Source organism: Antechinus flavipes, chromosome 5 (assembly GCF_016432865.1).
Source record: "Antechinus flavipes isolate AdamAnt ecotype Samford, QLD, Australia chromosome 5, AdamAnt_v2, whole genome shotgun sequence".
In the NCBI taxonomy this organism is placed as follows: Eukaryota; Metazoa; Chordata; class Mammalia; order Dasyuromorphia; family Dasyuridae; genus Antechinus; species Antechinus flavipes.
In genome coordinates this window covers 103520403-103539391 of record NC_067402.1, presented here as the reverse complement: position 1 = coordinate 103539391, position 18989 = coordinate 103520403, and the positions used below count along the sequence as shown (strand labels likewise).

The window sequence follows — 18989 nt, the reverse complement described above, 5'->3', positions numbered from 1 at the left end:
CACTTAACACTTCCTAGCTATGTGACCCTGGCAAGTCATCCCAATTGCTTCAGCAAAAAGAAAAAAAAATACACACATACATACAGATAATTTTCAAAATTCACAAAATCTTGTGCTCTAAATTTTTTCCCTCCCTTCCCCTCACCCCTCCCCTGGATGGCAAGTAATCCAATATATTAAACATCAGTTTACAGTTAAATCTCAAAAGTTTTTCGCGATACTGCATATCTATGTGTATGTCTGTGTGTATATGTATGTATGTATATGTCTGCATTTATACATGCTGTGTAATGGCATGGACACCTGGTAGGTATATACACATATGTATGTATATACATATATATTTACATATATACATATGGGTATATATTGTATATGTGTCTTATATAACAATATAACAGACATATTTATGTGCTGTTATTATTGTTGAATCATTTTTCAGTCATGTCCTACTATGTCCTACTAAGACCCCATTTGAGGTTTTATCAAGTACTATTTACTTAGAAGCAGAGATATGGGAGTACTTTGCCATTTCCTCCTCCAGCTCATTCTACAGATGAGGAAACTGAGTTGAACAGAATATAGTGACTTGCTCAGGGTCACAGTATCTGAGGCCAGATTTGAACTCAGGATGATGAGTATTCTTGACTCCAGGTCTGGCATCTAATTGCCCATGTATATTCACACACACGCACACACACACAATACATGTATATATACATCCACATATATTTTATTCATATATATGAACATATTCATAATTTAATTTATTCACACATAAATTCACATATATTTTATATGTTGTTACTAAAAGACTTGAAAACAAAAACATAGGTTACTAAGCTTCTCCTCCCACACTGGTATTATGGCCCTCTCTCTGTTTTTCCCAGCCTCAGATAATATCCGGGCAATTCAGTGAAAGAGCCCGCAAAGATTTCCCAGTGGGACAAAGTTGTTCGGCCTTCCAGTCGTGATCCGTAGGAAGGCTGGAGGTGACAAGGGGAGACTGGGGTGGGGAGAGACAGCCTGCGGTCAGAGAAGGTGAAGGTGGAGGAAAGAGAAAGGACAAAGTGAATAAACACAGCCTTGGCTGGAGAGCTCCAGCTTGTCACTTAACCTAATCCTTTTAATGTTTAAAACTTCTCGCATTAATATAAACCCGCAACTTCCTGACTGAAGCCGCACATGTGCATTCGGCAAAGTCTCCTCAAGATGATAATTCTCTGCAGCGCCATCAGTTTGTTCTTGCTCCTTCCTTACCTCTCTTGATGTTCCTCCCCCCTCGCTGCCTTTCATCCCCCCTCCCCTCACTGATATGTTCCTCCCCCACTCTGCTGTCTTTCATCCCCCCCCTTCTCCTTGATGTTCCTCCCCCCTCGCTGCCTTTCATCCCCCCTCCCCTCTCTGATGTTCCTCCCCCACTCTGCTGCCTTTCATCCCCCCCCTTCTCCTTGATGTTCCTTCCCCACTCGGCTGCCTTTTATCCCTCTTCCCCTCATTGACGTTCCTCCCCCCTCGCTGCCTTTCATCTCCCTCCCCTCCCTGATGTCCTTCCCATCTCCACTATCTTTCATCACCCTCCCCACTACGGCCCAGCCGAAGGTTCCTGACCCGTGGTACTTATACCATAGATGTCATGACTAGGAAAAAACAAAAACAAAACAAAACAAAACAAAAACAAAAACAACAGGGAAATCAGACATTAGTACTTGGTTTTAAATTGGTCTTGAAGTTAAACTTTTCTCTGCCTGCCTCTGAACAATGGAAGAATTTATTTTTTCTGGGGCAGCCAGGTGTGGGGTGGATAGAGCTCTAGGCTTGAATTCAGATCCAGCCTGAGACACATAATAGCCAGGCAATCTTACTAGTCATTTAACCTATTTGCCCCAGTTTCCTCAACTATAAAATGGGGATAAGAAAGGAATGGGTTGTGAGGATCTAATGAGATGTTTGTAAAGTTCTTGATTTCAGTTTAATTTAGCATTTATTAAGTACTAATGATATACAAGACCAGTGTTTAGCATTGTGAATGCAGATGGGAAAAAAAAGATAACTGAAGTGAAATGCCATTCATAAATGAAGAAATTGAAGCAAACAGTTAAATAATTTACCCTTTAAGTGTTTGAGGCTTGATTTAACTCAGATCCTCCTGCCTCCAGACCAAGTGCTCCATCTGCTATGTCATCTAGCTGCCCATCATCCAGATCACTTCTCATTTCCATAGACAAATGAAAGTTGATTGCACCATATTCCTTAGATTATATACTGATTTGCTAGCTTGCAAATTTTAAGTTATAACAAAGGACAATAAGTTGTACATGAGGAAGAATAAAGTTCAGAAGAGATCTGGATTCAGATTTCAACTCTGACACTAGCTATGTGAGCATAGGAAGAAGTTTACTAAGAAACTCCCAAATGAGGTCACAAAGAGTTGAACAGCAATGTAGTTAGTAAATAACTTCCCCTTTGGGGGGTTCAGTTTTCTCATTTAGAAAATGAGGGGGGGCAGCTAGTTGGTATAGTAGATAGAGAACCAGCCCCTGACATCAGGAGGACTGGAGTTCAAATCTGGTCTCAGACACTTAACACTTCCTGGCTATGTGACCCTGGGTGAGTCATTTAATCCCAATTGCCTCAGAAAAAAAAAGAGGGCCTTAGACAGAGAGGATCTCTGAAGTGTATTCTCAGTCACTTATCTATCCAAAGTACCATGTCTGATTCAAACAATCCCTAAGCAAGTGGAAGGAATGCCCAAGAACATTTATATAGTCATATTTTTACTACATAATTGATTAGGGTAGAGGAAAGAGTGGTGAAAATTATAAGGAGATAGATTTGACTTTCTAGAAGAAAAACTCAGACATTTATCATTGCATTGATAGGAAGCGAGCTCCCCATCCAGAAAAATATTCAGATAAAAGGTGGATGACAGAATGGATTTCTGGGGTGGGAGGTTGGATTAAGTGAATTCTCAGGTCTCTTGCAACTCCCAGATTTTGTGGTCAAGTAACTAGAACCTCAGAACTTGTACTCTAATGAATAGATAAAAATCATTTGGAATTTGCACATTAATTGGAATGCAAATAAATGTAAAAATTACTTGGAAATAATTTTATTTTTTCACCAAGTCAAATATTTCTTCTTTTCTTTTATCCTACTATTAATTTATATAGTGATTTTTTTTTTTTTGGTAAAGAATTCAAAAATACATTTTAGCTCAGTTTGTACCTAAGTAATCACAAGTTTTGTATTAGTGGGTTGTAACTTTATTTTCTGTGGGTTGAGGACTCCAGGTCCTGGTTATACTAAATGACTCAAAAAACCTCCTCTAAATTGCTTAATGAAGAACTTTTTAGTGATTGAGCTATCAAAATGCACTCTCTTCACATTTCTCTTTCTTTCTTTTTCCCTTTCTCTCTCCTTTTCCTCTCTCCTCCCCCTGCCTTATATACACTTGACAATTCTCACATTCAGACTTAAGTACACTTAAGTCAAGGTACTGATGGGCGAAATTTTATGCTTTCAAGAAGGTGATGAGGTTAAACTTAAAACACACACACACACACACACACACACACACACACACACACACACACATGCTCTCACTCTCTCTTTCCCCCTCCTTATCCTTCTTTCTCCCTCTCCTTCTTTCTCTCTCCTTTTCTCCCTCCCTCCCTTCCTCTCTCCCTCTCTCTGTCTCTCTGTCTCCTTCATCTCCCCCACTCTCTCCCCCTCCTTCCCTCCCTCTGTCGCTGTCTCTCTGCCCCCCCTACCCCCTTCTCTCTTTCTAATCAGAAAACAAATTTCTCAGCTAGAGCCAAGGGCCTGGAGTTTGGAGAATAAATCATAACAAAATAAGGTGAGGCAAGCATAGGGTGAATGGAGGCACCAAGAGTTGGATGCCAGTTAAAGGCAGTGATTATGGCCTTGGGCTGGGGAGCTATGTACTCTAGCCTAGAGGAGGTTCCTGGGGTAACTGTGCACTGACTACCCTTCTCTGGAAGTCTGGGGGAAGGAAACGCAGGAACCTGAGCCTTGGGATAAATCCATCTGATTTCTGAGTTTTTCTTGTGCTGTCTAGGGGCAGGAGCTAAATCCCTTTTCCCTTCTCCATTCTAGATACAACGACTCGCCTGTTGTTAGGAGCCATTGCCGTCCTGCTTTTTGCCATCCTGGTTGTGATGAGTATTCTTGGTGAGTGGGTTTTTAATCAGACTTCTATTTACTAGAAGCTAGCCGCTGTTGTGCACCCAGAAATAGGTCGGTATACTACCTTTCAGAAAACCCCAAATACAAAAATCTAATTGTATATTTAGAGTTGGAAGGACATTAATGATTATCTAGCTCAGGAGTTCTTAGCCTGGAGTCTACAGACCTCCAAAGATAGACAGATTTCAACGTGTCCATGAACTTGGAAAAAACTGCATCTTCCTCAGAGGGAGAGGCCATAAGGGCTGAATGTAGTTAATGTGAGAAGTAGTCCAGGGGCAGGGTCATCAGTGGGAGAAGAAATTCTCCTTCCTGTAGTACCCACAATCTTAAGATGGCATCCCAACTGGTACACTGCTTTTGCCTTCAAAACAGCGACTTGCCTCTTCCCCACGGAGCTGCAGAAATGACAGATTGGTAATCAGCATTGATCAAAGAAAAAACCTAAGGTTGGTCATTGAGCCACTCATTCACAAACATGTGGTAAAGGAAAGAGGGATCACAAGATATGCAGCAGCAAATTAACCTCATTTATATTGTACATAAGAGTTGCTAGATTGGTGGGTGTCATAGTTACCTTAAGTTCAGCAAAGAATCTGATAGACAAAGTCTATCTAGATGATGAAATGGGACCAGGTAATGATATAGCTCAGGTAGCACAGTGGTACCGTGGATAGAGAGAGCATTAGGCTCGGAATCAGAAAGACTCATCTTCATGGGTTCAAATCCAGCCTCAGATACTTACTAGCAGTGTGCCCCTCTGTAAGTCACTTAACCCTTTGCCGCAGTTTTCTCATCTGTAAAATGAACTGGAGAAAGAAATGACAAACTACTCCTGGATCTTTGCTAAGAATACCTCAAATGGGGTCATGAAGCATCACAACAGAACAACAAATGATATAGTCCGGTTAGGTGCATTCCTTGCTCTCTGAATATAAAAAATTATTGTTTGCTATGTCAGTCAACCTGGAAAAAGATTGGTAGTAGGGCACCAAAGGACTCAGTCCTTGACCCTATTCAGTGGATGAATACAAAGTAGGAATGTCTACAATGATACACCAAAGAACCCAAATGCAATATAACTTTGTTAGACTGTGATAATGGGCTGAAACCGATAAAATTACCTCTCATAGAGATAAACATAAAAATCTGGAATGTTTGGAAAGAAAAAATTGCTTATATATAGAATGAAGTAGACCTGTTCTGACAGGAATTCATGTGAGAAATATATGGAGTTGGGGGCAGCTAGGTGGTGCAGTGGATAGAGCACCAGCCCTGAAGTCAGGAGGACCTGAGTTCAAATCTGCCCTCAGATACTTAACACTTCCTAACAGTGTGACTCTGGGCAAGTCACTTAACCCTAATTGCCTCAGCCAAAAAAAAACAAAAAAACAAAAACAAAACCCAAACAAACAAAAAAACCAAAAGAAATATGTGGAGTTGGCCACAAACTCATTGTGAACATTGAGAACCAGATAACAACAATATTCATACAGTACTTTGAGGTTTGCAAAACACTTTGCATATAATCTTCTTTTACAGCATGAGGACATGAAGATGATACTTCTGAAGTAAATGCTAAAGGTATTATTATTCCCATTTGATAAATGAAAAATCTGAGGTTAAAAGAAATTTAGTAATCTGCCTATCGTCAGTATGTGTTTCAGTTATTTTTCAGCCATACTCAATTTTTCATAACCCCTTTTGGGGTCTTCTTGGTAAAGATACTGAAATAGCCATGAGGCAACTGAGGCAAATCAGGTTTGATCCAAGTCAAAATTGACCCAGATTGGTTACAATGTTGTAATTATTGTATAGATTGTTCTCCTGGTTCTGCTCACTCTACTTTGTATCAATTAATGTAAATCTTCCCAAGTTTCTCTGAATCAATCCTTTTCATCATAAAACAGCAATCACTATAGCTGTTTGCCAATGAAAGGTCAAAACTTTGCATGTTTCTTTTAAATTTAGTTTTTTATGAGTGGAAAGTTAGGCTGGCTGCTTTGGAGCATCTGTTTCAGATTTTTTGGGTCTCAGTTTGAAATCCAGTGTGTGTGAAATCCAGTCAACTGGAACCATTAAAATCTCACAAACATATGCATTAACTTTATCAGTTATTGAAGCTGGTATTTTTTTTTTCCTGTTCAAGAGCTTTTATTTCATGAAGAGACATATCTTTACACTTCTGTCTTAATTTCACATCTTTTCTATAAATTCTTGAAATAGCTTTCACTTTTTAGCCTGAACTTTCATTTCATTTCATTCACTTACATACTAAATTACCTGATCAGAGTAGCTTTCAATTCTTTCAGTGTCAATAGATGAATTGAGCTTGTTTTCTTTAAGTCATTTCTTCAACGGTTTCCAAATGCCTAATTTTTGAAAGGTGATACTCCTTCATAATCTGGAATTTTATGTGATTTTCTTTTTCCACATCTTAAATTTTAGTCAAATTTTTAGTCAGAGCTATGTGATGTTACCTGAATTGTAACTTGAAAGTGTTTGGCAGGCTCTTGTCCTACAATGTCATGATGAGCACTTTAAAAATATATATATATATATATATACACACACACATATATATATGTGTATGTATATATGTATGTGTATATATATATAAAATCATTCACTCATTTTAGTCCTGTCCAACTCTTTTTGAGTCCATTTAGGGTTTTCTTGACAGAGGTACCAGAGTGATTTGCCATTTCTTTCTCTAGTTGATATTACAGATACGAAAACTGAGGCAAACACGATTAAATGACTTTCTTAGAGTCACACACCTAGTAAACGTCTGAGGTCAGATTTGAATTCAGGAAGATGAATGCTCCTGATTCCAAGCCCCAGAGTTCTATCCATTGACCTACCTAGCCTCCCAACTATTTCTTTAGGGAATAGTTTAACTGCCTGGGTAATACTGATACTTTGATTATCTTCGATTAATCTTCCTTTTAAACCACATATATAAAATCCAGGTCATTTTCTAGGCAATTCACATTTTTCTTAATAATTCACAGAGGACTTTTTATAGAATTCGCTCATATCCTGGGACAATGCTACTTTTGAGCCAGTTGAGAGGATCATAGTGAATCCTTAGATGATGAATAGTTGTACAATATGCCAAATAGTTGTCCAGTTTCTATACATATTCTTGTATCTCACTTGACTATCTTAATCAACATACTTATGGGAAATAGAAGTGTGCTGAGAGAGTTTTGGGGGATTGTGGTGTTTAAACATTCAAGAAACATAACTGCTGGATAATATGCATTATATATATATATATAGCATTTTAATTAAAGGATGGTCATTTGGCCATTTCTCTCTTAGATCAAAGACAATCATGATAGTGGCTTACACTTATGTGACCATTGGAAGAGGAATTTTCCTGAGGGTGGCAATCAATTCTAATTGGTTAACAACTAATGAGAGAATGAATATTACAGGGAAAGGCTGGACCTATCCTATTGAACTTTGATTATGTCATTTACTTCTAAATTGTCTCCAGCCTTGGGCAATTTATTGAAAGAACACTCAAGCCTGAGCAGAGCTGGGAGTTTCATCTTAAATTCCTTGTAAGATTGGATAAGGTCTGACCAAGATTGAGTAGAGTTAATTCAATTTCATTATCAGTAATGCTCTTCAAGATACTGAACTTTGAAATGAGGACTATAGAAAAAGAGGAAACTCTGGATCTCTCTCAAATTATTGGTTATTACTCATTATTTTACTCAGGAGGAAAAGTTGAGAAGTTAAGGGTGGAGAGGATTGCAGAAATTGTAATAATGAAGGATGTTGGAAAGAAATGAGTATTTTTACATTAGAAAGATGACTAGATTCACAGAATCTAATGATACTAGAAGATGAGATCTAGAAGAGACTAGAAATATTACTTAGTTTCTTACTCTTATTTCATACATGAAAGAAATGAACCCCAAGAGAACCAGGATCAGAACCTTTAGCTCTCCATTTCCTACCCATTGTTCTTATGCCAATTGCCTCTTTTTTCTCCTCTTGTACAACTTTTCTCTCAGGGAAACCCAGAACATGCTAGCATTTAAAACCCCTTCTACCCTACAATTTCCTCCCTTAGTTTACCAGTTGGACAAATGGGCTTTTTGTTTGTATGCCTTGTCATTTTGACTTAAGGAGAGGCATCTTGGAGCTGTCTTTGTATATCAGAAAGACTATTATACACAGCAAAGCTTCTTAAATCATGGGTCACATAACTGAATATGGGGGTTATGAAAAATTTGGTGACAGTAAAAGATGTCAAATATTCTAATATTTAATTCTTTATATAAAAATAAACAAGCACTTCCACCTCATTAATATATACATTTGCTTTCAACTGTAATAAATGGTAAAATTATATCTATACCAAAGAATTATTTGAAAAATAATTTTTTATGATTTATTATCAGTAAATGTTTGATTTGTAAATTTATAGGCTTATTTTATTCATCTTTATACCTATGGTATATCAGTATTTTATATGCCTATATACTTGGGGTCATGTAAAAATTTCTCAGGTGAAAAAGGGTTGTGAATGAAAAAAAGTTTTAAAAGCCCTGATATAGAAGAGTCATTTCTTTATAGTGCCTCAGATGGCAGGATTGTGACAGAATTAGGCAAATTAGGACCAGTGGGTGGAAATTAAAGGGAAACTCACTGTGGCTGAGGGCAAGAAGGGATTTTAAAAACAATCACAGCTGTCCAAATATACATAGCATGACAAGGCTGCATGAAGAGACAGAAACACTCCCAGTCACTGGGAGTATTAAAACAGAAGCTTGGTCCCCATCTGTGAGGGGTGCTTCATGCGAAAGGAAGTTGTAATGAAGGACACATAAACAGCTAAGTATAGAAGTAAATTAGAGCACTGGACCAAGAAACAGGAAGACCTGAATGTTAATCCTGCCTCAGTGTGACCCTAAGCCAATTACTAAACTTCTATCTGCCTCAATTTCCTCATTTTCAAATTGGGCTTATTTATCATACAGGGTTGTTGGGAAAATAAAAATAAGATATCTGGAAAGTTCTTTGCAAACTTTAACAATGCTATATAAGTTCACTACCACCACCACCATCATTTTAAATGACTATTAAGGAACTTTTCTATTTTTAGAGACTCTGGGCAGTGATGTAGTAGATAAAGTGCCAGGTCTGAAGTCAGGAACACTCATCTTCCTGAATTAAAATCTAGCCTCAGACACTTCCTAGCTGTGTGGTCCTGAGCAAGTCACTTCACCTTGTCTACCTCAGTTTACTCATCTGTAAAATGAGCTGGAGAAGGAAATGGCAAAGTAGAGCTTGGCCAAGAAAACTCCAAATGAGATCACAAAGAGTTAGATATGACTAAATTAATTGAACAACATGATGCTTGGATCGGGGTTGCTTCTATTAGAGAGAGTCTGCCTTTTATCGGGGACCAAATTTCCTTGAGAAACCTATAAGATGTCAACCTGTCATAGCCCATTTGTTCTTCCCTAAAACTAAAGAAGGAACCCTGAACTAAGTTAGGATGGGAGACTCACTGCACCCCCCCCAAATCCATGCAAGACCTATAGTGGCTCTCTTTTCTTTCCCACCAGCTTCCAAAGGGTGTATCAAGTGTGATGCTCCATGCCCAGAAGATTGGTTACTCTATGGAAGGAAATGCTATTTCTTTTCTGAAGAACCAAGGGATTGGAACACAGGGCGCCAGTACTGTCACACGCATGAAGCATCCCTCACTGTGATCCAGAGCCAGAAGGAGTTGGTGAGCATGACCCACCTGAATGAGACATTTGTCCCAATTGCTAAATCTGGGTTCTCTCCAGGATAGGAACCTAGCAACCAAGTATTTGTCATCTAAGTGACAAATAGGGAGAAGAGTTCATAAAACCTACATAAGCTTGTTTAGGTCCATAGGAATCCTCTCTGTGTGTGGTCAGAGAAGTTCAGAGAGTAAGAAAATTCAGGAATCAACTCTCTGTTCATGCTTTTTTTTTGTAAAACTAATTGCTTTAATAAAGTCTTGGTCTTGGTCATTAGTGTTAGCACAGGACAGAATTTAATAATGTAGGCTTCTTGGTTTGAAATGAAAGATCCATGAATTTAAACCATATATGTAAAAGGCACAAACAGAACAAAACACTAACAATAATAACTTACATGTAAATTCCCTGGAAGCAAGATTATTATTATTATTATTATTAATATCACGTGTCTTTCTGAGCCCCTGTGTTTAGGGGCATAGCACTGAGAACATAGTAGGTGGGTTAGAAATAAATACTTATTGATTGTTTTGTGAAGCCTTTTCCTTATAACCGTCCCGTGAAGTAGGCAATGCAAACATATTTATTTCCATTTTATAAACAAAATTTGAGGATTTAAAAATTGTTTGACATAATATATTATTAGGTACAAAATAACAGATATTCCTCAAATTTTTTTTTGGTCTTTGGTATTATATGCCTTATTTGCCTCAGTTTCCTCATCTGTAAAATGAGCTGGAGAAGGAAATGGCAAACACTCCACATCTTTGCCAAGAAAACCCCAAAGGAAGTCACAGAGAGTTAGACATGACTGAAATAAATGAACAACAACATGACATTTCTTGAGCACAGGGGAAGATGGCCAAGACAGAGCGTTCTGGGGGGGAAGTCTAAGATTTTAAAACTTATTCTATATAGTAATAGGATCCAGCTTGAAACTTTCATCTCGGAATCTTCACTTCACTGGGGACAGTAACCAATAGTCATCCTATCTTGGCTCAAAGATTATTATTTGTTCTGAGACTCATGGTAATATCAAATGGTAATATCCTGGATCTCAAGTTTCTATCTATTTTCTCGACATAGGAATTTATGTTCAAATTCACCAGGAAGGAACCCTGGATTGGCCTGAGGAGAGTAGGCGACGAATTCCACTGGGTCAATGGAGATCCATTTCACCCGGATGAGTAAGCTTTCAATCTTCTGACTGTTGATGGCAGATTGTGGGACAGATGCTTTCTTTATGATCCTCTGTTAATAATCAGAATTCCCTATTTCTGGGGAAAGAAAGTTTGGACTTTGGAGAGAAGGGAGATGGGGATAAGAATGTAAGGCATGACGTGGGGACACGAATTGGAAATAGGAAATGAGAAGGAAACAAGCATTTATTAAATGCCTACTATATGCCAGGCACTGTGCTGAGCAGTTTACAAATTTTAACTCATTTGATTTGATACAACAAAACTGGGAGGTAGGTGTATTATTATCCCAAATTTATAGTTGAGGAAACTACAATAGAGATTAAATGATTTGCCCAGTGTCACACAGCTAGGTAGTATCTGGATTTGAATTCAAGTCTTCTTGACTCTAGGTCCAACATTCTATACTGTGTCATATTAATTAACTGTGTAACCTGGACAAGTCATTTAATCTCCTCATCTTAAAATGAGGGATAGACTCTTTGTAGCTCTAATCCTATGTTCCTGTGAACTATATTTAGGAGGCCATCTGGTGACAATTTTACCTTCAGATCATTAGACTATAAAAACAGGAGATAATGGACATGGGAGAAATTAAGGCATTAAGCCTTGTTATGGCAAAAATTGTGTGGGGGTTGCCAATCAGGAGGTGAGAAGATGATCAAAAAAGGGAAAGGATCTTGAGGTTCCATTAAATCCCTTAATTCCTGGCTGAGCGGCAGGAATGCTTTTCCAGCTGACCTTCAGCTGAGCCACCTCTATCTTCCTCCACCTTTTCCCACTGGCTCTATCTGCTTCTTCATCTCCTTTTCCTTTTTCAGCTCCTTTTCTCCCACTCTCCTTTTTTCTCTTCTTTGCCAATGTACTGCCATAATAGTAGTGCAAACTTTGGTCTGGGGGACACATCCCTGCCTTTACCACTTGCTACTTGTCTGGTTTGGGGAGGACATAAACATTCATCTGGAAAATGAGAGACGTGGACCAGATGATCTTTGAGCTCTAAATCAAAGATTATGTTTCTCTACCATCTATTTATTCAATTAATCAAATGACACACAGTTATAATGCACCTGCTTTGTTCTAGGCATTGTGTTGCCATCTTCGTTCTCAATATCTCTTCTTTTTTTAATAATAATAACTTTTTATTTTTCCAAATATAGGCAAAGATAGTTTTCATCATTCACCCTTGTAAAACCTTGCGTTCCAATTTTTCTCCCTCCCTTTTTCCCATTTCCTTCCCTTAGACTGCAAGTAATCCAACATAAGTTAAACATGTGCAATTCTTCTAAACAATATATTCCCAATTTATCATCTCAGCACTTTGACTTAAGGAACCTTGGAACTTCCACCCACACTAGGTAATTTGGGCACCTTCCTTTAACAACTCCCGTTCTTTCTCTAGGAAAGCTCTGGAAAGCCCACAGTCTATATTTCTATCACTGACCCACTTCACTATACACTGTTCACACCTACACACACAATGGGCTAGTTTCATGTCTGATATTCTAAGGCTAACCTTTGCCAGATGACTCAAAATCCTGGAAGATCCTCTTCCAGACTCCGGCTTAGGGTCAGATTATTCAATTCTATTCAATATCATTCAAGGAAACATTTGCTAAGAGTCTCCCATGTGCAGGCACTGGACTAGGGGATTATAAATTAAAATTAACAACAACAGTTTACCTGCCCTTAAGCATCTTATATCTTCTTGGTGAATGCAATAATCTGAACAGCTACAGATAAGCTGCTTCTAATAGGAAACCAATAATAGAGAATGTTTACATAGAGTCAAGGTTTACAAAAGATTTTATAGTTTACAAAGCACATTGCATACATTATCTCATTCGGATTCATAACAACCCTGTAGGTAGCCCTATTTTAGAGATGATATAAATTGAGGCAGCTAGATAGCCCAGTAGATAGAATTCTATGCTGAAGTCAAGAAGTGAGGGTAAATCATGAACTCAGATGCTTATTAGCTATGTGATATTGGTTACTTAATCTCTGTCTCAGTTTATCTGTAAAATGGAGATAATAATAGCAATTAATTCCCACGGTTTTAAGGATCAAAGGAGGGCATAGCTCATTACCTAAACCAGAGGGTTTTTAATAGATTCTTGCTTCCTTCCATTCAATTAAACATCTTTATTAAAAATAATTTAATTAAAATATTTATTGATTGCCTGCTAGGGCAAGGCATGATGGTAGGCTGGGAATACAAAAAGAAAAAGTGAAAAAAATAGTTACCCTCAGGGAGATGATATTTTCCTAAATGGGAACAATCCATGAATGAAATACACATGAACTAAATAATAAGTAAATATATGATAATTTAAGAGGGACAGTGTACTAGCAACTAGGGGGATTTTTTTTTTTTTTTGGTCTTGAAAGGTACCATACTCTTATATTTGCTCAGTAGGAAGGTTATAGAACTTTTTATCCTAATGGGAGAAAATACAGGACAGCCAAAATAATGAAAATTTAAGTGTTTATTGTCACTGGCCAGGACTGAGCCCTGCCAAGACCAGGGGTCAGTGATGAGCAGTTTCAGGGCCATATATTTATAGAAAAAGAAAAATAGACATCAAAAGTTCCCTGGTACATCTGTCATACTAAAAGGAATTTCCATCCTAGATAGCAGCAAAGGTTATTACACTAAGGGTGCCATTCCCAGACAGGTAATAATATACAGTATTTATGTTTATCAATTTGTCAAGGTCTTAGGCTTTTTAGGGGTTAAAAAATATCATCTGTATTAGGGCGTGAAGAGCTAGTAACAAACTTTTGACTACAGGGTTTCAAGATTATGTTTCTCATGGTCCAGAGGGGTGTCCTTCCACTTCAATCCCCCAAAATAGCATGACGGGACTGTGATCTTCTCTATCCATCCCTATCTTTTGTGTCTTATAAACCTTCCAAGAAGGAGTCACCCAATATGCTAGACATCTTTCTCTGTTGGAAAAAGTTAATAAATAAGTTTTAGGATTTAGGTAAATTCTTGGGTGAATTCTTGGGTGACAGACTTAACAGTTTCTAAAGGGAAGTCAAGGTTGCTTCAGGCCCATCTCTGATGCATGAAAGCAATGTCACAATGGGAAATGAAATATTTGCATTTCCTGGGTAAATTTTCAAAATGGCACCTCAATGTCCATGGGGGGGCTTTGAGTTTTCACTAGGATACATTTGACTTATCATTTATTAGGAGCTTCTTATGTCCAGACACTGCTTAATTCTGGGGATACAAATACAAATAAAGACAGAAATATAGTTCCAGAACCATGGACAGTGATCCAGATCAACATTTGTCCCTAGATAGGGCTAATCAATCTACTTCCCTTTGGCCCATTCAATACTGGGCCCAAAGTGCCCTTCCTTAGCCACTCCTTCTTTGTTTGTGTTGGTTCCCTCATTAGGATGTTAGCTTCTTGAGGGCAAGGACTCCCTTTGCCTTCGCATTTATATTTCCAACACTCAGCACAGTACTTAGCACAAAGTAAGCACTTTAATACCTGCTTTTTCATTCACTCATGCATTCATGTACTCATTCATGTGCGCATTCATTCATTCATTTATTCATGACCAAATAAATGAGCCATGGAGAATGGAATTTTCTAGCATTCCAAATGCATACATTTATAAAAAGGAATGCTTTAAAAAGAAGCAGTGGAGAGGCGGCCAGTTGGGTAATCAGGAAGACTTGGATTCAAATCCTGTTTTTGACAAGTATTGGCCATATAACCTGGGAAAATTCATTTACTTATCATTTATGTATCCCGGGCAATTCTCTAAGGTTGTCAATAGCAACCAAGTTGCCCATCTTCATCATGGAGTAGTTTCTACAGTAGGGATTCCCCAACATGGATGAAATGTTTCTGGAACAGAAAGAAAAACATTAACAAAGCATCTCTCCTATGTATTTCTTTCTTTTTTTTTTTATTGAAGTTTTTTATTTTCAAAACATATGCAAGGATAATTTTTTTAACATTGACTCTTGAAAAACCTTGTGTTCCAGTCCCCATTCCTTCCACATCTTCTAGATCAGGGGTCCTCAAGCTTCTGCCTGAGGGCCAAATGCGGCAGCTGAGGACGTTTATCCCCCTCACCCAGGGCTATGAAGTTTCTTTATTTAAAGGCCCACAAAACAAAGTTTTTGTTTTTACTATAGTCTGGCCCTCCAACAGTCTGAGGGACAGTGAACTGGCCCTCTATTTAAAAAGTTTGAGCACCCCTGCTTTATGGTATGGTATGTAATCCAATATGTGTTAAACATTCTCCTATGTATTTCTTCTCCTTCTCCTCCATGTTATATCCTGGGCAGTTGCTTACCCTCAGGAAGACCTGAGTATAAAATCTCATCTCAGATACTAATTAGCTGTGTGACTTGGGCTAGTTATTTAGTCCTTCTGCCTCAATTTCTTCAACTGTAAAATGGGGATTATGATAATAGCACCTCCCTTACAAAAGTTGTTGTAAGGATCAAATGAGATATTACTTCCAAAGTGCTTAGCACAATGCCTACCATGCAAGTGGCTTTAAAAAATTTTTTATTAAAGTTTTTTATTCTCAAAACATATGCATGGATAATTTTTCAATACTGACCCCTGTAAAACCCTGTGTTCCAAATTTTCCCTCCTTCCCCCACACTCTCTCCTAGATGGCAAGTGATCCGACATAATATTAAAATATAAGTTATATACGTGGCTTTTAATAAATGTTGTCCCCTTCATTTTCTTACCTACCTTATCATACTCTACATACCCCATTCTGATTCTGGATGGAAACTACTTTGTTTTCCTACAAAACAAGCATCCCCTTCAGAGATAAATTATTATACTATCACCTGGTAGATGATGGATAGATAGGGCATTTATTTAGTGCCCATTATTTGTCCAGTACATATCTATGGTGGCATTTCTGATGTCTTATCATAAGTTTTTTTAAGCACCAATTTATTCTTTTGTTGATGGCATTTCTGATGTTTATTATATGGGTTTTTTTTTGTTCTATTTTTTAGCCCTAACATTCTTTTTTTGGTGGCATTTTTGATGTTTATTAGTTTTCTGTTTTATTTTTTAGCACTAATTTATTCTTTTTTTAATTTATTGAAGTTTTTAATTTTCAAAACACATGCAAGGATAAATTTTTCAACATTGATCCTTGAAAAACATTGTGTTCCAATTATTATATGTTTAAGATCCATTGAGTTTCCCTCTTCCCTACCATAGGTTCTCCGTCTCGGGTCACGGAGAGTGTGTCTTTGTGGAACCCACGAGACTTGTCACGTCAGATTGCCTGATGACGCGGCCCTGGGTGTGCAGTAAGATGGCTTACACGTGAGGAGGGGCGTGAGAAGCCGGCCAGCACGGGCCTCTCCCTCGCCTTGGCCCAGCTCTCTCTCTGAGCCACGGACGCTGGAAGTTTTCTCCGCCAGCCCCGCAGCTGTGAGATCATAGTATGTTATCCCCAGGTCTCAGTTCTGGGCTCCTGGTTCCTTCCTTTGCACATATCCCATCAACTCGCTGTGCCATCCTAGACGGACTGTGTAGCCTGGCTGCCTCTGCCCTCCCCTTTGGCTAACTAGCACACAAAATGCCTCCCTCACCTGGGCGCCATGTATGACTGTTGCAGGCAGTGAGGGATAACAAAGCGAATATTTACCATCAACATCAACATCCCCTCCACATACGCAACTCCTACATTAACTATAGTTCCATGAAATCAGGTAGCTTCTCTCCACTGGAAATCTACTTATTTTACTTGATCAAACTTTTCTGACATTTTGGAATCACTGAATTTTACCTTATTCCCACTAGTTTTTGACTTTTTTTTTTTTTTGGAAAAGAAAAGTATTGATATTATTCTTTGGAAATACTTAATCCTCCTCTTGCTGATTATAATCACTGTCTTTCCAGCCCCCTGGATTTTTGCACTTTCTAGTTGTGGTCAGGAGACCTTGTCCTCCCAGGTTGCTCTTTCCAATGTCAGCTTCGAGACTTGCCTCAGAGGACTCAGTTTAGAGCGAGCTGCCTTTGTCCAGTGACACTGTCTTGATACCTGCTTTGGAGCGTTTTTATTGCACAACACAGTAGTACTGGTGCTTATAGAAAAATAACAACTGTCAAAAATAACAATACAACGGGGAGCACACACCAGCCTTCCCCGAGTCACAACCCACTTCCCCACTCCAACCATTTCTGTCTCATCATAATGAGAGGGAAGGTTCCTACCCATCATGTAGAAAAAGCCCCCCGCGGTCCAGGGGAGGTCCACTCTCAGCCCCTTGCTTTGCCTCCCCTTCTGCTTCCTTACTGCTCCTCTGGCAGGCTCCCTGATTGTATCTATGAATGGTGTACTGATTACTAATGGAATAAAGACCACAAACTCCCCTAGAGAAAACATTTGTGTCTATCTTTTCTGCTTTAGATTTGTGGGTACTTGAATTCACTCCAAAGGCTCCTTGGAAGCCTAGTTCCTTATTGACATATGTAACCCTTTATTATAGTATTTAGCTTGTTTTAAGCTTAGGGAAAATACAATATTCCTGATCTCTATGTGGTGCCCCCCTCTAGGGACTTAGGGAGTTTATTTTAAATGGTGCAGCAAATAGAATGCTGGTCTGAGGTTAGGAAGACTCCCTGAGAGTCTTCTTGGGACTTAGACATTAACTAGCTGTGTGACTGGGCAAGGTCACTTCACCCTGTTTGCCTCAGTTTTCTCATCTGTACAATGGGCTGGAGAAAGAAATAGCAAACCACTCCAGTATCTTTGCCAAGAAAACCTCAACTGGGGTCATGAAGAATCAGATGGAACTGAATAACAAAATCAATAAATTTAGACAAAAAGTATAATCACAGTTGTTATGAGCTTTCAGTTAAGAAGATTCCTAATATTTAAGCAGAGACATAGATCTCTGCCTTAATTAATTAATTTTAATTTTACATGTTAAAAATATTAGCTTTTTATTTTTCACACAACAATAGTTTTCAACATTCACTCTTGCAAAATCTTTGCTCTAAAATTTTCTCCCTTCCTTTCTTGCACCCTTCCTCCCCTAGATGACAAGTAATCCCATATCAATTGCAATGCAATTCTTTTAAACATATTTCTACATTTATCATGCTGTTCAAGAAAAATCAGATCAAAAAGGGGAAAAATGAGAAAGAAAAAAAGCAAGCAAACAATAACAAAAAAAGGTGAAAATGCTATGTTTTCCATATTCAGTTCCCATAGAGCTCTTTCTGGATGCAGATGGCTCTCTCCAAAACAAATCTATTGGAATTGTCTGCCTTAATTTATACTTGTATCTAAACTCTACTTAGTTCTGTAGGTGAGGCAAAATTCGGGTAGCCAGAAATGTCTGAATAACAAAGCAATCGATTTTATTATAGTGTTTGTGGATAGATAGGATCTACTAGGGAAATTGGGGATAGAACCAACCTTTTTCTTGGCATTTTCCTCCATCCTTTAATAGGGGGATAAAACTGGTCCTTCTGCTATTTCCGGTAGCAGATTCAAGCTGTCTTTTGCTCTGAAATCCCCATAGGGTTGATGGCTTTCCTCAATATTTCTTTTCTTTTCCACAACTTAGCCCTATCATTTGTCTCAGCTTCCAGACCCTCTCAATCTCTGATTCTGAAATAACTCCACCTTTTTATACACAGTTCATGTGATCAAGTGTCTCATGCAATGGCTTTGATTGATTCGAGGAGTTTACAGATCCTATTTACACTCAGTTGTGATAAATTGTTTTAATCAGTCAGTACATGTATTTACCTAACAAAGGTAATCTTTTAAGTATAATGGGATGATCAATGAAACCCCATCA

The 18989-nt window shown here is 38.3% G+C and overlaps 1 protein-coding gene across 1 annotated transcript in view; it reads left to right on the top strand.

Annotated features, from left to right (window-relative positions):
• CLEC2L (C-type lectin domain family 2 member L) overlaps positions 1–17560 on the top strand; it is a 28396-nt gene extending 10836 nt beyond the window's left edge. Inside the window, exons 2-5 of the mRNA XM_051963547.1 lie at positions 4120–4194; positions 9801–9967; positions 11052–11152; positions 16390–17560. Of these exons, the coding sequence (XP_051819507.1) occupies positions 4120–4194; positions 9801–9967; positions 11052–11152; positions 16390–16501 (455 nt within the window). The 3' untranslated portion in view covers positions 16502–17560. The remainder of the gene's footprint in view (positions 1–4119; positions 4195–9800; positions 9968–11051; positions 11153–16389) is intronic.
• Positions 17561–18989: the final 1429 nt, after the last annotated feature.